The sequence below is a fragment of the Mytilus trossulus genome, chromosome 14 (genome assembly GCF_036588685.1).
Source record: "Mytilus trossulus isolate FHL-02 chromosome 14, PNRI_Mtr1.1.1.hap1, whole genome shotgun sequence".
Classification (NCBI taxonomy): Eukaryota; Metazoa; Mollusca; class Bivalvia; order Mytilida; family Mytilidae; genus Mytilus; species Mytilus trossulus.
The window spans coordinates 7,081,534-7,098,463 of NC_086386.1; the positions used below are offsets into that span (position 1 = coordinate 7,081,534).

At 33.7% G+C, this 16,930-nt stretch overlaps 2 protein-coding genes across 4 annotated transcripts; one reads left to right on the top strand and one right to left on the bottom strand.

The window, feature by feature from the left end:
* Positions 1–3,496: 3,496 nt before the first annotated feature.
* LOC134696960 (uncharacterized) lies at positions 3,497–11,516 on the bottom strand. The gene is made up of 6 exons (XM_063558928.1): positions 10,506–11,516; positions 8,949–9,070; positions 7,623–7,732; positions 7,121–7,303; positions 5,921–6,032; positions 3,497–4,848 (listed from the first exon to the last, which is right to left on the bottom strand). Exons 1-6 carry the CDS (start codon positions 10,985–10,987, stop codon positions 3,497–3,499), a joined length of 2,361 nt encoding a protein of 786 aa, XP_063414998.1. The 5' UTR covers positions 10,988–11,516.
* Positions 11,517–12,213: 697 nt separating this feature from the next.
* On the top strand, positions 12,214–16,324 carry LOC134695620 (tripartite motif-containing protein 59-like). Of its 3 annotated transcripts, none has more exons than XM_063556921.1 (2): positions 12,214–12,321; positions 14,528–16,324. In XM_063556921.1, the coding sequence occupies exon 2, from the start codon at positions 14,543–14,545 to the stop codon at positions 16,121–16,123; it is 1,581 nt and encodes a 526-aa protein (XP_063412991.1). In that variant the 5' UTR covers positions 12,214–12,321; positions 14,528–14,542; the 3' UTR covers positions 16,124–16,324. The 3 variants fall into 3 exon arrangements, with proteins under 3 accessions (XP_063412991.1, XP_063412989.1, XP_063412990.1); XM_063556919.1 differs by lacking the exon at positions 12,214–12,321 and adding an exon at positions 12,328–12,427; XM_063556920.1 differs by lacking the exon at positions 12,214–12,321 and adding an exon at positions 13,023–13,191.
* Positions 16,325–16,930: the final 606 nt, after the last annotated feature.

The window sequence follows — 16,930 nt, forward strand, 5'->3', positions numbered from 1 at the left end:
ACATGCAGATAATCACAACATCTTATATCCCCGGGTACAGCATGGATTTCGCAGAGGTCGATCTTGCGAAGCACAACTTCTAGAATCTATAGGCGATGTCTCACGTAACATGGAAAACGGTAAACAAATAGATGGCACTGGATTATTCTAAAGCATTTGATAAAGTTTCACATTATTTTCTTACTAATAAGCTTTATCATTACGGGATACAGGTGGAATTAAATTACTGGATACAAATTTTTCTTAGCAATCGCAAACAGGCAGTAGTCCTAGAGGGAAAAAAATCTGAGTATGTTGCAGTTGAGTCAGGGGTTCCACAGGGGTCAGTTCTTGGACCAAGTCTCTTCTTGTACTATATTAATGACATTCTAACTGGCCTAACATTTACAGTACGTTTATTTGCAGACGACACAATAGTTTATTTGGCAATAAAATCAAATTCCGATTCCTCAATATTACAAAAATATCTTGACAAACTGGCATCGTGGGAAACTACTTGGAAAATGGCATTCCACACACAATCATTCATTAGAACATTTTAACAACTGTAAAATATCTGGGGGTCACCACCAGTTCCAACCTTAAATGGGATGTGCATATTAACAACATATGCAAGAAAGCTAAAAGCACACTAGGCTTTTTAAGGAGGAACCTGAACATAAGTTCAACATCCATTATTTAAAGAACAAGCATATAAGTCCCTAGTAAGACCATAACTAGAGTATGCTTGCTCTATTTGGGATCCATACTTACAACAAGACATATATATATAGATAACATTGAAAAAGTTCAAAGGAGGGCTGCACGTTTTCTTACCAACAAATACAGAAACACCTCAAGCGTTGGTAACATGTTACAACATCTTCAGGAATGGCGCAGTCTCTAACAGAAGAAAAGACTCCAGATTGGTAATGAATGCGTTACAAAATTGAACACGAAAAGGTTGCAATTTCTAAAACTACTAAATTAATTCTACAAAAAAGACAAACAAGACATTATAACTCGAACAGCTTTCAGATTCCATCCTGCAAAACACAGTACAGAAAAGGATCATATTTCCCAAGAAGTATTACCGACTGGAACAAACTACCAGATAACATTGTAAATTGCACTTCAGTAGACACTTTCAAATCTTCAATTTCAAAGCATCAATATTTACTCAATTACAACATCTTACTTTATTATACACATTTTTTAATTTTTTTTATTTTTCGTATTTTTTCTATAAATTGTACATTTTTCAATCTATGTCTTGTTGTAAGTTTCCTCCTGTGACATAATCTTCAATTTGTTGAAGTCGGTCACTATATGGTAGAATAGAATAGTATAAAGTTGGTAAAGTGATATATTTGAGGATGGAACGTTTTAGCCAAGTCCACAATGATGAGGTGTGTATGCTGCTCATGATTATTTCTAGATATGCTATTTCTTTGTTGAAGTAACGTAAATTATAAAAGAGACCATTGAAAACTTGACTGTATTTATGTATATTTAATTTATAATAGAAATTATTGAACCGAAAGAATAAAGTGCGTTCTTCGACTGTCATAGTTCATTTATTGTACCATCCAAAAGCACAGAAGGCTTCGTACTTTATTTGACCTTTTTAACTTTTTTGGATTCGAGCGTCACTGATGAGTCTTTTGTAGGCGAAATGCGCGTCTGGCGTATATACTAAATGTAGTCTTGGTATCTTTGATAAGTTTATTTACTGCATTTGTTTGAAATGAGTAAGAACAAAATACCTGTTTTCTTTGAGGGACCCATATCATCAGATTCACAACAATATACTACTTTTACACGCAAGGATAAAGAGCTTGAAATGAAAGTTGTGTATGCAACACGCAGAGGTCTGGACAAAATATGAACCCAAGGAATAAGAATACACCTTTGACTATGCAAAATTTTAAAAGTAAGGGAAGAAAAATGGTAAGACTTTTGTTCTGAAAATGTTGTTCATTTTGCATGTAAAGGACCCTTGTAGAAACTCTTTTGGATAAGTTCAAAGAAGTATGCTAATATAAAAATTCCTGCAAATCTCAATTAGTTCAACAGAAATATATATGCTATCATATCAGTACTTCATTTGAATCATTTAATTCAGTTTCTTAGAGAAGTATTTGCCGCTGTCAACCGCCATATAATTTAACACAGTTTACTTCGATTCTTTTTTGAGAAACCGTGTACAGATTAGATATATAATTATCTTTAAATGTACATTTATATAAAGTAAAATATTAATTGAAATCCAGTTCATGTTCGTCTTTGTCTTTTTCTTGTTTCCGATCCTCATTTCCCTATAAAGGGACATTAATTTTGGTGACATAGGCGGATCCAGGGGGCCCGGCCCCCTTTCGTGAGAAATATTGGTTGATTATATAGGGGATGACTGAAGCATGACTTGAACGGGCCCCTGAGATCAGTCAGCGGGCCCCTTACAAAAAGTTCCTGATCCGCCACTGGGTGATTTCATTTTTCATTTTTTTTTAAATATTACTCATATATATATACTTCCTATAGAAGGACATGAAAACAATTGTTCCTTTAAAAAGTAAGGAGAAACGCTTTTTGAAACTGTCTTAAAAGATGTATATATGTTTATATGCCAGCATTTTCTTTCTTTGGTTGTAATTTTTTGTTTGGTTCCTTCTAACATTGTCTAATGTATGGACATGTCTCAGTTTGATATATGTGTATTTATATTGTAGTTCCAAATGCTAATGATAGTGTTGCGTGTATTATATCAGAAACCCTTTTACAACAAGGATAAAGATGAATACATAAGCCAAGTCATCTCAAATATAGAGGTTCGTTCCATTTGTATAATTACACTTGAAGAATAAATAAACTTTTACTTGTCGGTGAGTTTTAATGTAATTGTTGTTTTTCAAACCATTGCGTCTCTACTTTCTAAGAGACAAATATCAATGGGCTCACTTATAACTAAAACAAGACGATAGCGTTTTTTACATTCTTTTTCCATATTGAAACCCTTTATACAAACTTCATGAAATTGTGCTCATTGCACAAGGTCGATTTGAATGGCTTTAACGTTTCTATATACTAGTAACAACTTCTTCGAATGCAGACCAGCAGCTGCGGTTTCTTTTTTCTGTTGTTGTTGCGTTGCTGACTCATTGAGGTACCCCCAAATCTCTTTTTATCCAATTTTTATTTCAATACATTTGAAATTCTTAATTTTGCAAAAACTCAAATCTTAATTTGCAAAAGCTTAAATAACGGTCCATAATTTCGAAAAAGCAGGATTTATCAGAACTTCTACAAGTTGTCTATTATAAAGATCATTAACATCCTATAACAATCATGAATGTTGACACGCATGCGAGTCGTGTGATAATAGAAGGAATGAATAATAACGAACAGATCCGATAAGAAAGATGATGGGCGATTTGTCAGATGATCATAGTGATAAACAACGTTAAACACAATCAATCCATCAATACAAATTATTGCACAAATAAAAACTTTTATTTTATTAAGACTTTATTGACTGATGGCGCTCATTTTTAACAGAAGTATTCATTCCTATATATTTTTGTCTGTTAGATCTATAAGGAGCAGAACCACGTATGTTATTTTGTTTTGGTCTGTTATGACTTTTTTCGGGAATGTTCTGGTTCGTGTCTACATTATCATCGGGTTTCTTTTCATCATCTATATCAAAATCTGACAGTTCAAGGTCATCACAGGATATATCATCCTGAAGCACCACATGATTCTTTATCGGGCCGTTTATCGCTGCTTCCTCTTCCTCTGTGCTCTTGTCATTTATATTTAATTTGTCGTTGATCTGGAAAACTCTGTCACCACTTGAAGTATTACCTTCATCTCCAGATGGAATAAATAATTCCCCATCGAAGTCAGCTTTTAATGACATTACTTCGTTATCTGATGGTTGATTGTCCACTGATCCCTGGTCGTTCAATATGGTATCTAGAGAATCATGACTTCCTATTGGAAGTGAATCAAGACTTCCGATGGGAAATGAATCCATACTACTTCCTTTGTCAAAAGTTTCGGTTGATTCCAATGTGTCAATACTTTCAAGACTTCGACGTTTGGATGGCAGCACTCGGCGAAACTTATTTTCGCTTTCAGGGTCATATGCGTTGTTATCAACTCCACTTTTATTTTTTTGTTTTTTTGAAGGGGACTTGGGAGGTTTTGAACCTCTTTTATGCTTTTTACTTTTCTTTTTTGTTTTTTCATGTGGAACTAACTCTGTTTGCAAAAACGTTCTGAGATCAATTTCACTGCCGTCTCCGTTGTCCTCTTCATTTGACTGTGTTATTATCATAATGTCACTATTGACGGTTCTCGCTGATGGGATGGGAGATAACTCTTTTCTCATGGTGCACGACTCTATTTCCATGATAGATTTAATTTTATTTTGACCTTTTGAATCGCCTCCAAATCCCGAAGAATCGGAGGAATTAGTGTTTTCACGAAGATTAAGACGGCTTAGCTCTAAGTTATTGCTTTCTGTATTGGTTACAAAGATATTCGGCTGAACCGCATTGCTATCATTCTTATCTTCATCTGTTGACTGAAGCGAGTTTCGTTCATGTTTATTTTGGTCATACTTATGGCTAGTCTGGTGTTTATTGAATTTTTCTTTCATTTGTTCATTATCTTTAGTTAATAGATCACTTATGTCTGTCGTTTCGTGTTCTATATATGAATGGTTCTGGTCTCTATTGCCGCTCTTAATAGCTTTCTTCACGGAGATATACTTATTACTTCCGTGTCTATCCACATTGGTATGAACTTGAAACTCTTCACCTGCCTCTTCCATGGGTTTGGTTCGGAATATTTCTTTCTGGTAATCTTAAAGAAAACAAATTTTCCAAATTTTAATACTAGGACAAAAAAGGGATATACTAGATTCATCAATGTTGTATTGTATATGATGTAATTTTATTCTAATTTTATTTCGTTCAGCTTTTATTATTTGTATGTAATGGAGAACATGTTCTAAGTTGCAAAACTTGTGTCTGGTCCTATTTTCAATGGTTTATTTTACAATAAATTATAATGTTTGGCTTTTTTATTTAAAATAATGCATTTACTCCACTTAACCTCGAAGTCCAACTCTTGCATTTGTTTTCACACAAAATCTTAGTTAATAGTGACATGTAAATTTCTACGCTTGCAAACACAATATTTTCTGCAGTTGATGAATAAATGATGTTTACGGAATTGCATTGTATCGTTGATGATTGTCGGTTCTTCGTTTATCATGCTATTGCTGTTAAGGTAGCTACCGATGAGAAAATATGAATATCGTGTGGTTCGATCTTGTATGTCTTGTTAACATTTGCTTTAAACAAATAGAAGTTAAGATCAGTGATATTGTTGGCTTTTTTTCAAAACTACCTCTACCCTTTTTTTGTTGGGAAAATATGCGTCATTTTCATCAAATTGGGAAAAAACATAAACCATGAATTTGACTGAAACTTTAATTTACAGACCCATTTTCAAGAGTCAAACCCTGCTTTAAAATAAGACTCCATTTTGTAAGTGATGATACATAAATAGACCCTCAAATGTGCATATATAGTCATTTTAGACAAGAAAATTGTTTAAATGAGTGTTTTTCAGTTTGTATTCATGCACAAAAGTACTGAGACTGCACTGCTTGGGAAAAAAAAGTTGTCTTTTTGGGAAAAATTTAAAGCCATTTTTTTAAATTGGGATTCTTCTCAAGGGGAGAAAGCATGTATCCTCCATTAATTTAAGGCAAACAATATCACTGATTATTAACATTTCTATATTTCAGCCAATAAATTATATGAACGGAAAAATGTAGAAAAAGCAAACTGAAGATATACAGTTCATGTAATTGTCTTTTATTAAACAGCATAATGTTTTGCCTATTTCAAGAATTACAAAACTATACCTCTAAACAACTTAGCTCTTTGGTTTTTGACACCACCCAGTGTCCCATGCAGAAATAGTTCCTCGGCGTCAAATTTCAATTCTAAATCTGTGTACTGTGTATGTCTGTGAATCTAAATTTGAAAGAAAGCAGTCAATTTAATTATTTTAAACGTAAAAGTATAAATATTTTAAACGGGAGTCTCAAACATTTTTCGCTGAGCTTAACATTCGGAAACCACAATAATGTATACATGTATATGTACATCGTGTCATTCTTTAACTTGATTGACAAGTATAGAACACCGCACGTACGCTATAGCGTAATGTCATTTTCTATTAGTTAATCTCTCTTTTCTAGTCAATGATGTTCACGTATTTTCAACAAGCAGAACATTTCAAATGAAGTAATATATTACATTGTCAGAGCGGTATTAAACTGCACAAAACTTGAAAGATAGAAATATAAAGATAGAAATGAGGTGTCACAAAAAAAGAAATAAAACTCCGATGTATTTCTAAATATCGTGCAACTCTCCGACTTTTCACCTCAAAAAAAATCCTACTGATTTTTTTCAAGCAGAGCAAGAACATGTGATAACGACCCCAGTTTTCGTCGAAGTTGGTAGGCTTCAATCAATTTTATTTACTGCCGCTAAATTGTCTGTATATATATAGTTGTATTGTCTGTATATATATATTTGTATTGTCTGTATATACTACGGTATGGTTTTATTGCTACAAACATTTGAGAATTAGTATCTTGACATCTCGTGAGGAAGTAGTACCCGGACATAAGTAAGCCTATTTTCATTGGCAAATGTGTAAATGTATAGGCAGTAGATATTCTTGACCTTTATACAGGTGTCATGATCCCTGAACCAAATTCTTACAAAATTGTTGTCTTTAGTTGAAATATTGCATGTCAAATTCCTCTGCCATAGTCATTCATTTTGGAGCTTAGTTAGTATTATCTACAACATTCCAATCTGCATTACGGAACATGTCTGATTATATAGATTCAATGTTTAAAATTAGGTTCTTCATAAAAATTCAAGAACAATATAAAATCCAATTGTCTAGCTAACTTAAAAAAAAATACTATTCTTTTAGGACAATGGTCAAAATAAAAAAAATAAAAAAAGAGGAATCCAAAAAAAACCATGAACGGTCCGTACTGTTCTATAATGACTATGTGCTGCTTTGTGCGACTGGAACATACCTTATAGATACCGGTCTGTATTGACCAGATAGGTAGACAGACTATACAACAGATGATGTTTTCTGCGTCTGTGAAGTCGGCCTGTTCCTCGCCATTTGTAATGACCAATTTAGCACCAACAGCCTCACACTTCGTCATGGTGATTCGGCGACACCATCGCTCAACACATCCATTAAAATTAATCTAATTGATGAATAAAGCATATTCTCATAAAAATCATATAATGGCTTATTCTTTAGGTTTATTTTATTTTATTTTATTTATGTGTGTCATTTAATGTCTATCTACATTATTTCAAATATTATCACGGATTAGATTAAAGAACATGAATAAAGCACATTTATTGTAAACAAAAACAAAATATGAGGAAAAAGGTTTTTAAAGATGTATACATACGATAATCAAATCAAGATATTTTTTAATATAAATTGCATATCAACAAAACTAAAGTATCGGTAAACTAACACAAATTCATGAAACTGAAAACGTTTATTTGGTATACCTCGAGACAAAACTTTTTGCCTTCTTGCATAACATTTATACATCTCATTATTGAAGCATGGATAGAATCTCCATGACCCATGGTAGGATCTAGCATCACCAGGCAAGGAGCTGAAAATATCAATAAGATAATATCTGAATTCTCTCAACTCCCATTGGACCTTAAAACGTGTTGAACGAAAATATAATCATTGTGCATAAACAATTAGGCACTATAAATGATGAAAGGTGTTATTCGATGCATTTCAAACTAATAGATGGTTAAAATGTACCTTTGAAGCCTGATTGGTGTTTTCGGTTCTCATTTTGTATCGTACTCTTATGTTTGCTGTGTTATAATGGCAAGCAGACGTTTGGGGAAAGACCATTCCCAATAGAGGTTTTAACAACAACCCTCCGACCAGACATTGTGTTGTGGTCTAGAATCAGCAATCAGGTCATACGTTTAGAGCTTACAGTGCCATGAGAATAAAGAAGCCAATGAGAGAAAGCTAGCGAAGTACCAGGAATTGGTAACAGACATCCAAGAAAAGAATTGGAGGACATAGTACTTTGCAGTTGAGGTAGGATGTAAAGGCCTTGTTTTTAAAACTTTTTGGAGGGCCTTGTATTCCCTGGGACTAATTGACCAGTTAGAAGAAGCGTAGTAGGAAAAGTTGGAAGACAGGCAGAGGAAGCTTCTGGATGGGTACGGAGGAAGAAGGAAGAACAGTGGTAGAGCTAACTGGTTCCTGACTGAGCCTGATCAGCTCAGTCGGAGCAACCAAAAGAGATTGTCGTTGACAGCGCCGAAACAGTCGATCGCAAGGAGAGGGGATCCACCTGATGATGGAACCAGCTGAGCAGTGGAATCACTGTATTTTAGGTATAATAAAAAAATATCTAAATGAAACAAATGTACACCGAGAGAAACTAAAAAGTCATTTACGACAAAATGCATTCATGAGGGCTTTGTTTGGTTTGCTCTCCCTTTTGGTATCGTACCTGTGTTTGTTTGTTTGTTATGATTTTTTTATAGAAAAAAAGTTGAAGAATATCTTTTATAGAAAAAGAGTTGAAGAATATGAGTAAAATTGCCAATATGTAAATTTACCGAACGTAAATCTTCTATCTTGGTGTTCTCAAAAATTTTGAAATTATTCATGTAACTAATATCCGGTTTTATTTAACTACAGACAAACATCAATATTAGTTAATGTTATATAATGTCTTGCAACGCTTGAATGACGAATAACTCTGAATGTAAGGTGCCCATAGGAAGTTGGGGGGGGGGGGGGATGAACTAATAAAAAAATATTTTAGATTATGCTTAACGTTTATTATATACCTCTATCGGACTTGCCGAAGCGTGAAGTTTTCCTGACTAGAGTCACACCAAACACTGACACCCTTTCTATCAACCACACTCTTACTTGTTCTAGGTCCTTTATCTTCTCTACGTTCACAACCCTAAAATATAATAATGTTGACGATTATCGGAGTATATAATTTGTATTTGCTTTTGATGTTATATTTGTTATAAATTCTCATAGGATTTTGTCTAATGCTTAGTCCGTTTCTGTGTGTGTTACATTTTAATGTTGTGTCGTTGTTCTCCTCTTATATGTATTGCGTTTCCCTCAGTTTTAGTTTGATACCCCGATTTTTGTTTGTCCAGTGATTTTATGAGTTTCGAACAGCGGTATACTACTGTTGCCTTTATTGATATTGGTTTAACTAAAAAAACAGCACCATGTTTTTTGCATTGTCATTATCCGAGCAGTATGTTCGCCGTATTCTTAGTAAAAATCTATAGTCTGTCAATGTTAACAAAATAAATACAAGCCATAAATAGATAAGCCTCCTCGGTGGCCCCTATTTCCTTTATTTCCTTATCTTTATTTCTGAATGCTATTGTATGAGAATTTGGATAGGGTTTATGTAATAGGGAATAATGCCAAAAATATCTAATAGAAAATCGGACCCAGAAATAAAAAAGATAGAAAGAAATAGGGCAAAACAATACAAAAATAGAAAAAACGGGGTGCTAAAAGTTAATATATAATACCGTTAAAATGAAAATGTGTAGGTATGCTCACAAATTAGACAACTATCAACAGAAGACAAAGATGTTAACAATAGTACGTCACCATAAAACATCTAACAAGGAGCAGAAACGATATCGTACTGATGTATGCCAATATCATCAAGCCAAAAACATGTATGTACGTCAGATAGCAACAAGCCACATACCCAAAGAGAGAGCAAGCACATAATTGGGTGGAGTTTAACATGTTTGATAGCGATTACTTATCTCCATACTCTAGATCAAGGAATGCAATAGTGTAACAATGTAGATCAATCTATAAACATCGATCGTACTGAAAGGGTTGGCTAATCATGTAGGGTACTGGGCACAAAATACATAACAAATTGACAAAAGCTATACAAGAGGTGCCAGTTTACCTCTAAACTGGCAGATACCTAAGGAAAGTTCAAAGCTCAATTTAATCACATAAATATACCATTTTTTCTTGATTAAAATTTCATAAGCAATATATCTGATTATCAGAAGGGTCACGGTAAATCCTGATGAAATTCAAAAACAACAATTTGGAATTATACAACCAATACGTTTTCCTACTATTTGCTGATAAGGTTAAACTCTTCTGAAAAGCAAGTTGTCCTAAAATGAAGCTAACCTTTTGTACAAAGTTATGTACCTTTGTCCTGGGATAACGATAGATTAAAAGTCATAAACAGAACCGCTTCATGTATGAAATGGGTAAATAAGTGTAAATTATAGACAATAGTACATATCAGCTCTAAGATCTAAATTACCAAATAAATGACACAAATGGAAAATAAAAGTAAAAAAAAAGTGTAATGCAGAGTAGAAGCTTACCATGCCTTGCCATTTTCACTTATATCCCCAAATGTTGGTTTATTCATTTTTGTTGCATGGAAAAACACATTTACTTCGTCAGAGTCATATGTTATAAGTCCATTTTTCTCTAAGTAAAATAAGTCGTTTAATTTCCTTGGATTTTCAGCAAATTCCTCCCATGGTATAAGAATGAGCCCGTTATAATTGACGTTATACTCTTTCATCTGAGAGGACATCTCCCTGTACTTTGGCTTTGTTTCGTGTAATATAACTTCCTCAGTCTCTTTATATTTGTTCCTTGGATCTTCATTGTCTATGGTGGTTGATGTGATGTATCCCAGATCAACTGACCTTCGAAGAGAGACAACTTCCTCCACATGATCAACCTGAACACAGTTAAGGTTTGCAGAGTCTATACTAACCCCTCCAAAGTATCCATTGGTCATCACATTGGAGGAAGGAAGGAATGGTGGAACTGGCGTTTCTTTTCCAGTCGACATCGCTTGTGTTTTCACAGACCTTAAAATTGACTTAAAATTGATTAAAATCAACGCTTACTGGTTCATTCGTCATATTGATGTGTTCTCCTGCTATGCATATTGTCTCTAAATGTAGAGGTTCAAAATGATACAGCTTCCATCGTCCTGGTATATACAGTTTTAATATATACACTGCGTGGTACAGAAAACGTATTGAACAGCAAGCATGAATCCTCGTTTTGATATCTTTAGTTTGCTATAATTTCACGTTAAACCATTCCCAGAGTGTAAAATTATCTCATTTATGTGATCAAAACTTTCCCTGAACCAAAGTTCCAAGTTAGAACTTGGCAGTAGTCACATATATCACATTGTCACTCATTTAAATTCTCTAACATGTCTGTCTCGCCGGTAAATTTTGTCTTATTTAGTACTATGCAATACACAAAGAATTACTTAGTGTAATGGATACCAAGATTAACTGAAAACAAAGGCTGTAATCCCATGTTCTTTATGATCTATACAAACATGTCAAGCAGTATTGTAAAAGTTTAATTTAAATGGTCTTTAAACTGCACGGAGGACCTTTGTCACACTTTCACGCTTACCATTTGTAGTTCTATTATTCTAATAATAATATGTACTTTGTTTAATGATCATTCGTTGGAGGTTCTTACGAGTCTTTGAGGCGAAGTAAGCTTTAATGACGGGTCAATGAATTTAAATGGCTTTTTATCTTTTAGGGTCAATTCAAATGATATGATCAAATGTGTAAGCTATTGAAGTAAGTTAATTCAATTATCGAGTACATTGAAGTGCAATTCAATTTATTATCAACGAATAAAAAAAAAAACTTAAAAATCGAGTGTTGCTTTTCGAGACATCTATAAACTGCAACTGACATAAAGGCTAATATGGAACTGATTATAATATCATGTACGAAAAAAACTTATTAGACTGAAATGAATGACATGCAGCCCATTTTGATGAAGAAAAAATATCTTCGACTGGAACATAATTTCCAACGATGCATTTTGATACTTGAATTCGAAAGAAAAACATATATATCTTTTAATTTCAATATTGATCAGTCTAATTCAATATCAGCCAGTTAAAAGGGGAGGTCACTCTAATATTTTACATATCAATTTTACTGGTTTACGTTTCTCCATTACAACGAGTTTTCGTCGAAAAACGAAATAAACCAGTATCATTTTGATTAAATCTTAAATTCACGATTATAATTCATATCTGTTTTTCAATGCTTTTTACAATTTCAATGTATAAAAAGTAGCTAGGTTTAAATTAACTTATACACCTATTCATAATGCGTGTGTATTGATTTTTATACTCAGGTAAAAGATTTATATGATTATACAAATGTCTTGTTGAAACTTGTTTTGGTAATGATTCTTACTATGGTGGCATATATATAAACAAAGAAGGATCGTTTGATATAAGGTCAGTTTCTCTCTAAAGGTCCTATTTGTTTTAGTAGAAAACTCTGTCGATGATTTGACAAAATAATACTATACTTTACTAGTTTATACATTTCAATTCAAATTCAATTGAATTAAGTTATTTATTCTACAAGTCAGAGAATCGTGTACACTTTTCATTATTATTCTTATTCAGAAAAACTCGTAACGAAATTTGACGTATTTTAGTTTAATTTTTATATGACGCAACTGAAAATATTTGCTAGTATCTTAGATTCATTTTATACGTGGTTCCACTCTGAGAGGGGCGTGTAATGCCCAGGTGTTTGTTGATAGTAAATTTGTCAACCTAATGAATATTTAACACCAAAAGATCTTATTACGAAAATCCTGTAAGATATATTTGACCAGTCATATTTCTTAGGTGAAATAAAGCTGCATCTTCCATTTCCACAATCAAGTTGTAAAATAAAAAATATGTATACTATTTTTTCTAATATTTTCATTAATTTGGGGCCGAAAATGTGTTGCTGATTCAAAAATAGGAAGAGAAAAAATGACGAAGTTATGAATATTCATAAAGATGACAAGGATGTTAACGCCCCCTGTTTCCAATACACATCCAAATGTTTACAACACAACCTTTCATGTCTTTGTTCAAATGTTTACATACATTGATTTAAAAGATGAGTCACGTGGCTAAAATATATATACAAAACTAATATACGTACTGGTATTATTGGTACAGTGTTTACTTCGGTATATCATTTCAAAATATAGCCATAGGTAAGTCGTTTTATTTTTTTCCTCAACTTGATGAATTATCAATTTACTGTAATAATTATCATGATTATGTATAAGTAATGTTATTTAAAACTTGAACTTACAGGCAGTTTTTTCGTGGATGAAGACAAAATATACTAAATGCGTCATTTGGTATAAGATTTTTTTCTCTCTTAATACTTCACTGACGATTTTATTTATTGAAAAGAAATAAAAGGGAATATTGGGAAAACTGGTCACTGGCGATTATATCTGTTTAAAGATTGAAAGGGAAAATGGAAAAAACAGCAAAAAATCGAAATATCAAATGTTGCTATTTATTTTAAAATTCTTATATTGTATTAGTTTTATCTGAACTTTTAGAAATGTAGAATTATGCGATAAGTTTTTTTCTCTACATATTGACTGCAAATCAGATCTTAAAAATATCCCCGAAGCACCTGAAGTGAACTCCATATATATTTTTGTCATCTACTTGGCATAATGCCACCTTTGTTCAAAAGTTCCGTCGTCGTTTGTATTTAATCTTTGCTAGCTGTATTGATCACGTTTGTTTAAAAATCCCATTTATTATAAAATAAAAAATCTTTTCAACAAATAGCATGTATACAAAATTATTATATACAAAAATAATTCATTTTTAATCACTAAAACATTGATATGTGAAAAGTTTCATTAAAAAATAAACATAGTGTAAAGACACCTGTTTATTGCTGTAAGCTAACCTCTAAATGTTAAGTAATTTATGTTGTTGGGTTGCTGTCTGATAAACGTACATTCTTTGACAATTGACAGTTATATAAAAATTCAAGTTCTGTTTATTCTACATTACAATTGTCTTTTCTACCATTTGTTAAATGAATTCTAGTCATCTCCCTCTGACAAAAGTTGCTGACTTCTAATACCGTGATTTGCCAGAAGAACTGCTCATATTTATTCTTGTTTGCAAGAACCAAAACATTTTTTACGGTTTTGTGAATTGGTATTATTCATTTCATATTTATGTAAAGAACTCAAATTCGTTTGCATTATGACCGGAATGATGGACTATCAATCGGTCAAAAGATTTTTATAATCAATATGTTCTTCAACCGGTCATACTTAAAATGATTTTTCAACTATTTTGATTCAAGCGCCACTGGAGAGTCTTATTTTCAAATTATCAGACTGGCATATCTTTGGTGATTTTTTATTCTTGACAAGGAACTCGACAGCAATTCAATTATCACACATTACAAAACATTTTTAATAAAGCTAAATATCCCTGCGACCTCAGACTAGGTTTATGTTATCATAAAATAAAAACTAGTCAATTTGATACTATTATTTTTTATTGTAGAAAATACATACAGTAATGGCAACTGCAGGCGAGGACCAGACAGACAATGGCCCAAAGAGAAGTTTGATTGTAGATGAAGCTGCGTTCGAAGAACAGTTCTTAAGGTGCCACATCTGTAATGAGAAATATAGCCAAGCAGACAGACTTCCGAAATCACTACCATGCAATCATACTTTCTGTCTTATATGTCTCAAATCCGTTTTCGACCACCATCATCAGAATTCTAGAAGAACAGTGCCATGGATGGACGATAACTTGGAAGGTGTATTAAAATGCCCAGAATGCCGTGTAGAAATTTTTCTGAGCCGAACTGAAATTAGTGCTCTACCCTCAGACCATCGTGTTATACAAATGATGGACTTTTTGTCACGTGTAACTACAAAATCTCAAAATGTTTGTACTAAACATGAGAACCAGCCACTGAACTTTTTCTGTAAGAAATGTTTGATACCCGTTTGCAGAGACTGTACAGTACTTGACCATAAAGAGGGACAAGAGCACGTGATTGTTGATGTCACGGAGGCGTTGTCTGAGAACAGTAATGAGTTCGATGAAATGAACGATAAAAATAAAGGCATGCTGGATAAAATGAAAGGGCGAACAGATTCACTCGCAAATGCTTCAAAACAATTAGACTTACTGGAAAGAAAGCTAAGATCAACTATCAAAGACACTTTTATAGAATATCGATTATTGCTAGAACGTAGACAAGAGGCGCTCATTAAAATATTGCGGGAAAGTGTACAAGAACAGAAACAAAAGATTAACACGCGTTTTGTTGACATCTGTACCCAGGGATCACAGTTACAGAAACTTTACGATACGTTTACAAAAGCAAGGTCAAACAATGACATAAGACAATTGTTCACAGTTCAGCAACAACTAAAAGAAAAAGAGACTGAATTTACTTGTACTGCCGAAGCAACCGATGACGAACTGTTCATTACTTGTAAATTTGAGGCACCAAACGAATGTTTATTCTTATCAGAAATGAGTGGCCTAGGGGAAGTTACAACTATTGAAGACCTGTCGTTAAAGAACCCGGTTCCAGCTCATCAACTAGTCTTACTAGACAGTTTGGACTCGCATCGTATAAATCCAGCTTTATATTTACCCGAACTTGACTGTGACGAAAACGAGAGCCCTGATAATGAAAACGACACAGAACAAAACGACGAAGACCACATTTTGCCTGACGATATTTCTTCAAATATCAGAAACCGTTTATTACAAGGATCTGAAAATGACCAACAAACAGACGAAAACGACGATCATTATTTGGATCAACTTCGAGAACACCGTGAACAACTTGCTTCTACTTATCTAATGAGAATCGCGTCTCGCTTGAACGAAAGTGCTGCGGAAATGGCTGAAGCATTGAATCAACAACCAACCCAGCCAGAACAAAGAACACCAAGCCAGAGCAACCAATCATCGCGTGGAAGTAATAATAGGTCAAGTTCATCGAGACAACGTCGTCCACAGCAACCAGTAAGAGTTGTACGTCATCCAACGCAGCCGACACCACCACGTGAGGCACGTGACCAGGGTGGTATGTACACGTCATCACGTTACACGAATTCAGACAATAGATAGATGTGTAATATGTATAAATTGAAATCGTTAATGTTAACAACTTTATCCCAGTGTGCATTTATGGACGCAATGCTTCATTCGGCATTTGTAGGACCTTAATTTAGTCCTTTTATTTTGAACCCTTCCTATTTGTGTGAGAGACAAAGCATAATGTGATATGATAAAAAATGTGATTACTATGAAATAAAATAGTTTAAAGAGTATCGTTTTTAATTATACTGGTTCCAGTAGGTGCAAGTCATATGATTATCTTCATTCCCTTTTTAGCTCACCTGGCCTTAATGCGTCCGTTGTTAGTCTTCGTCGTCCGTTAACTTTACCAATAATGTTCTACTCTGAATCTGCTGGGTCGAATTCAACTGAACTTTGTCACAATCATAATCGGGGTGTTTAGTCTTAAACCATCCACCCCGCCTCCACCTAAAATGCAGTTTTTTGGCTTATATCTCCGTCACTTTTAAAAGCATTTAGAGTGTATCAGATGTGAGAATGGAATGCTTCGCTGAACGAAGCCTGATACGACCACAGAGGTCGAATATTGAACTATTGGGGCACATTTGGACACAATATTCAAGGTTGATACGGTCTGAATTTGGATTATGATAAAATGTTTGACACAATATAGGTTTCTGACATAAAATAAATGGGGTAAAATAATTCTTACAACTCTATTGCGCAATATTGTGAAATTTGAAAAAAATGACCGAAAAAGTATGAGTCCAATAAAAGCGAATTGGGAAAACAGTCCCCACTTTTACATTTTGACCCCCACCCCTTTGGAGCAATAACACCACAACTCAATCCCAG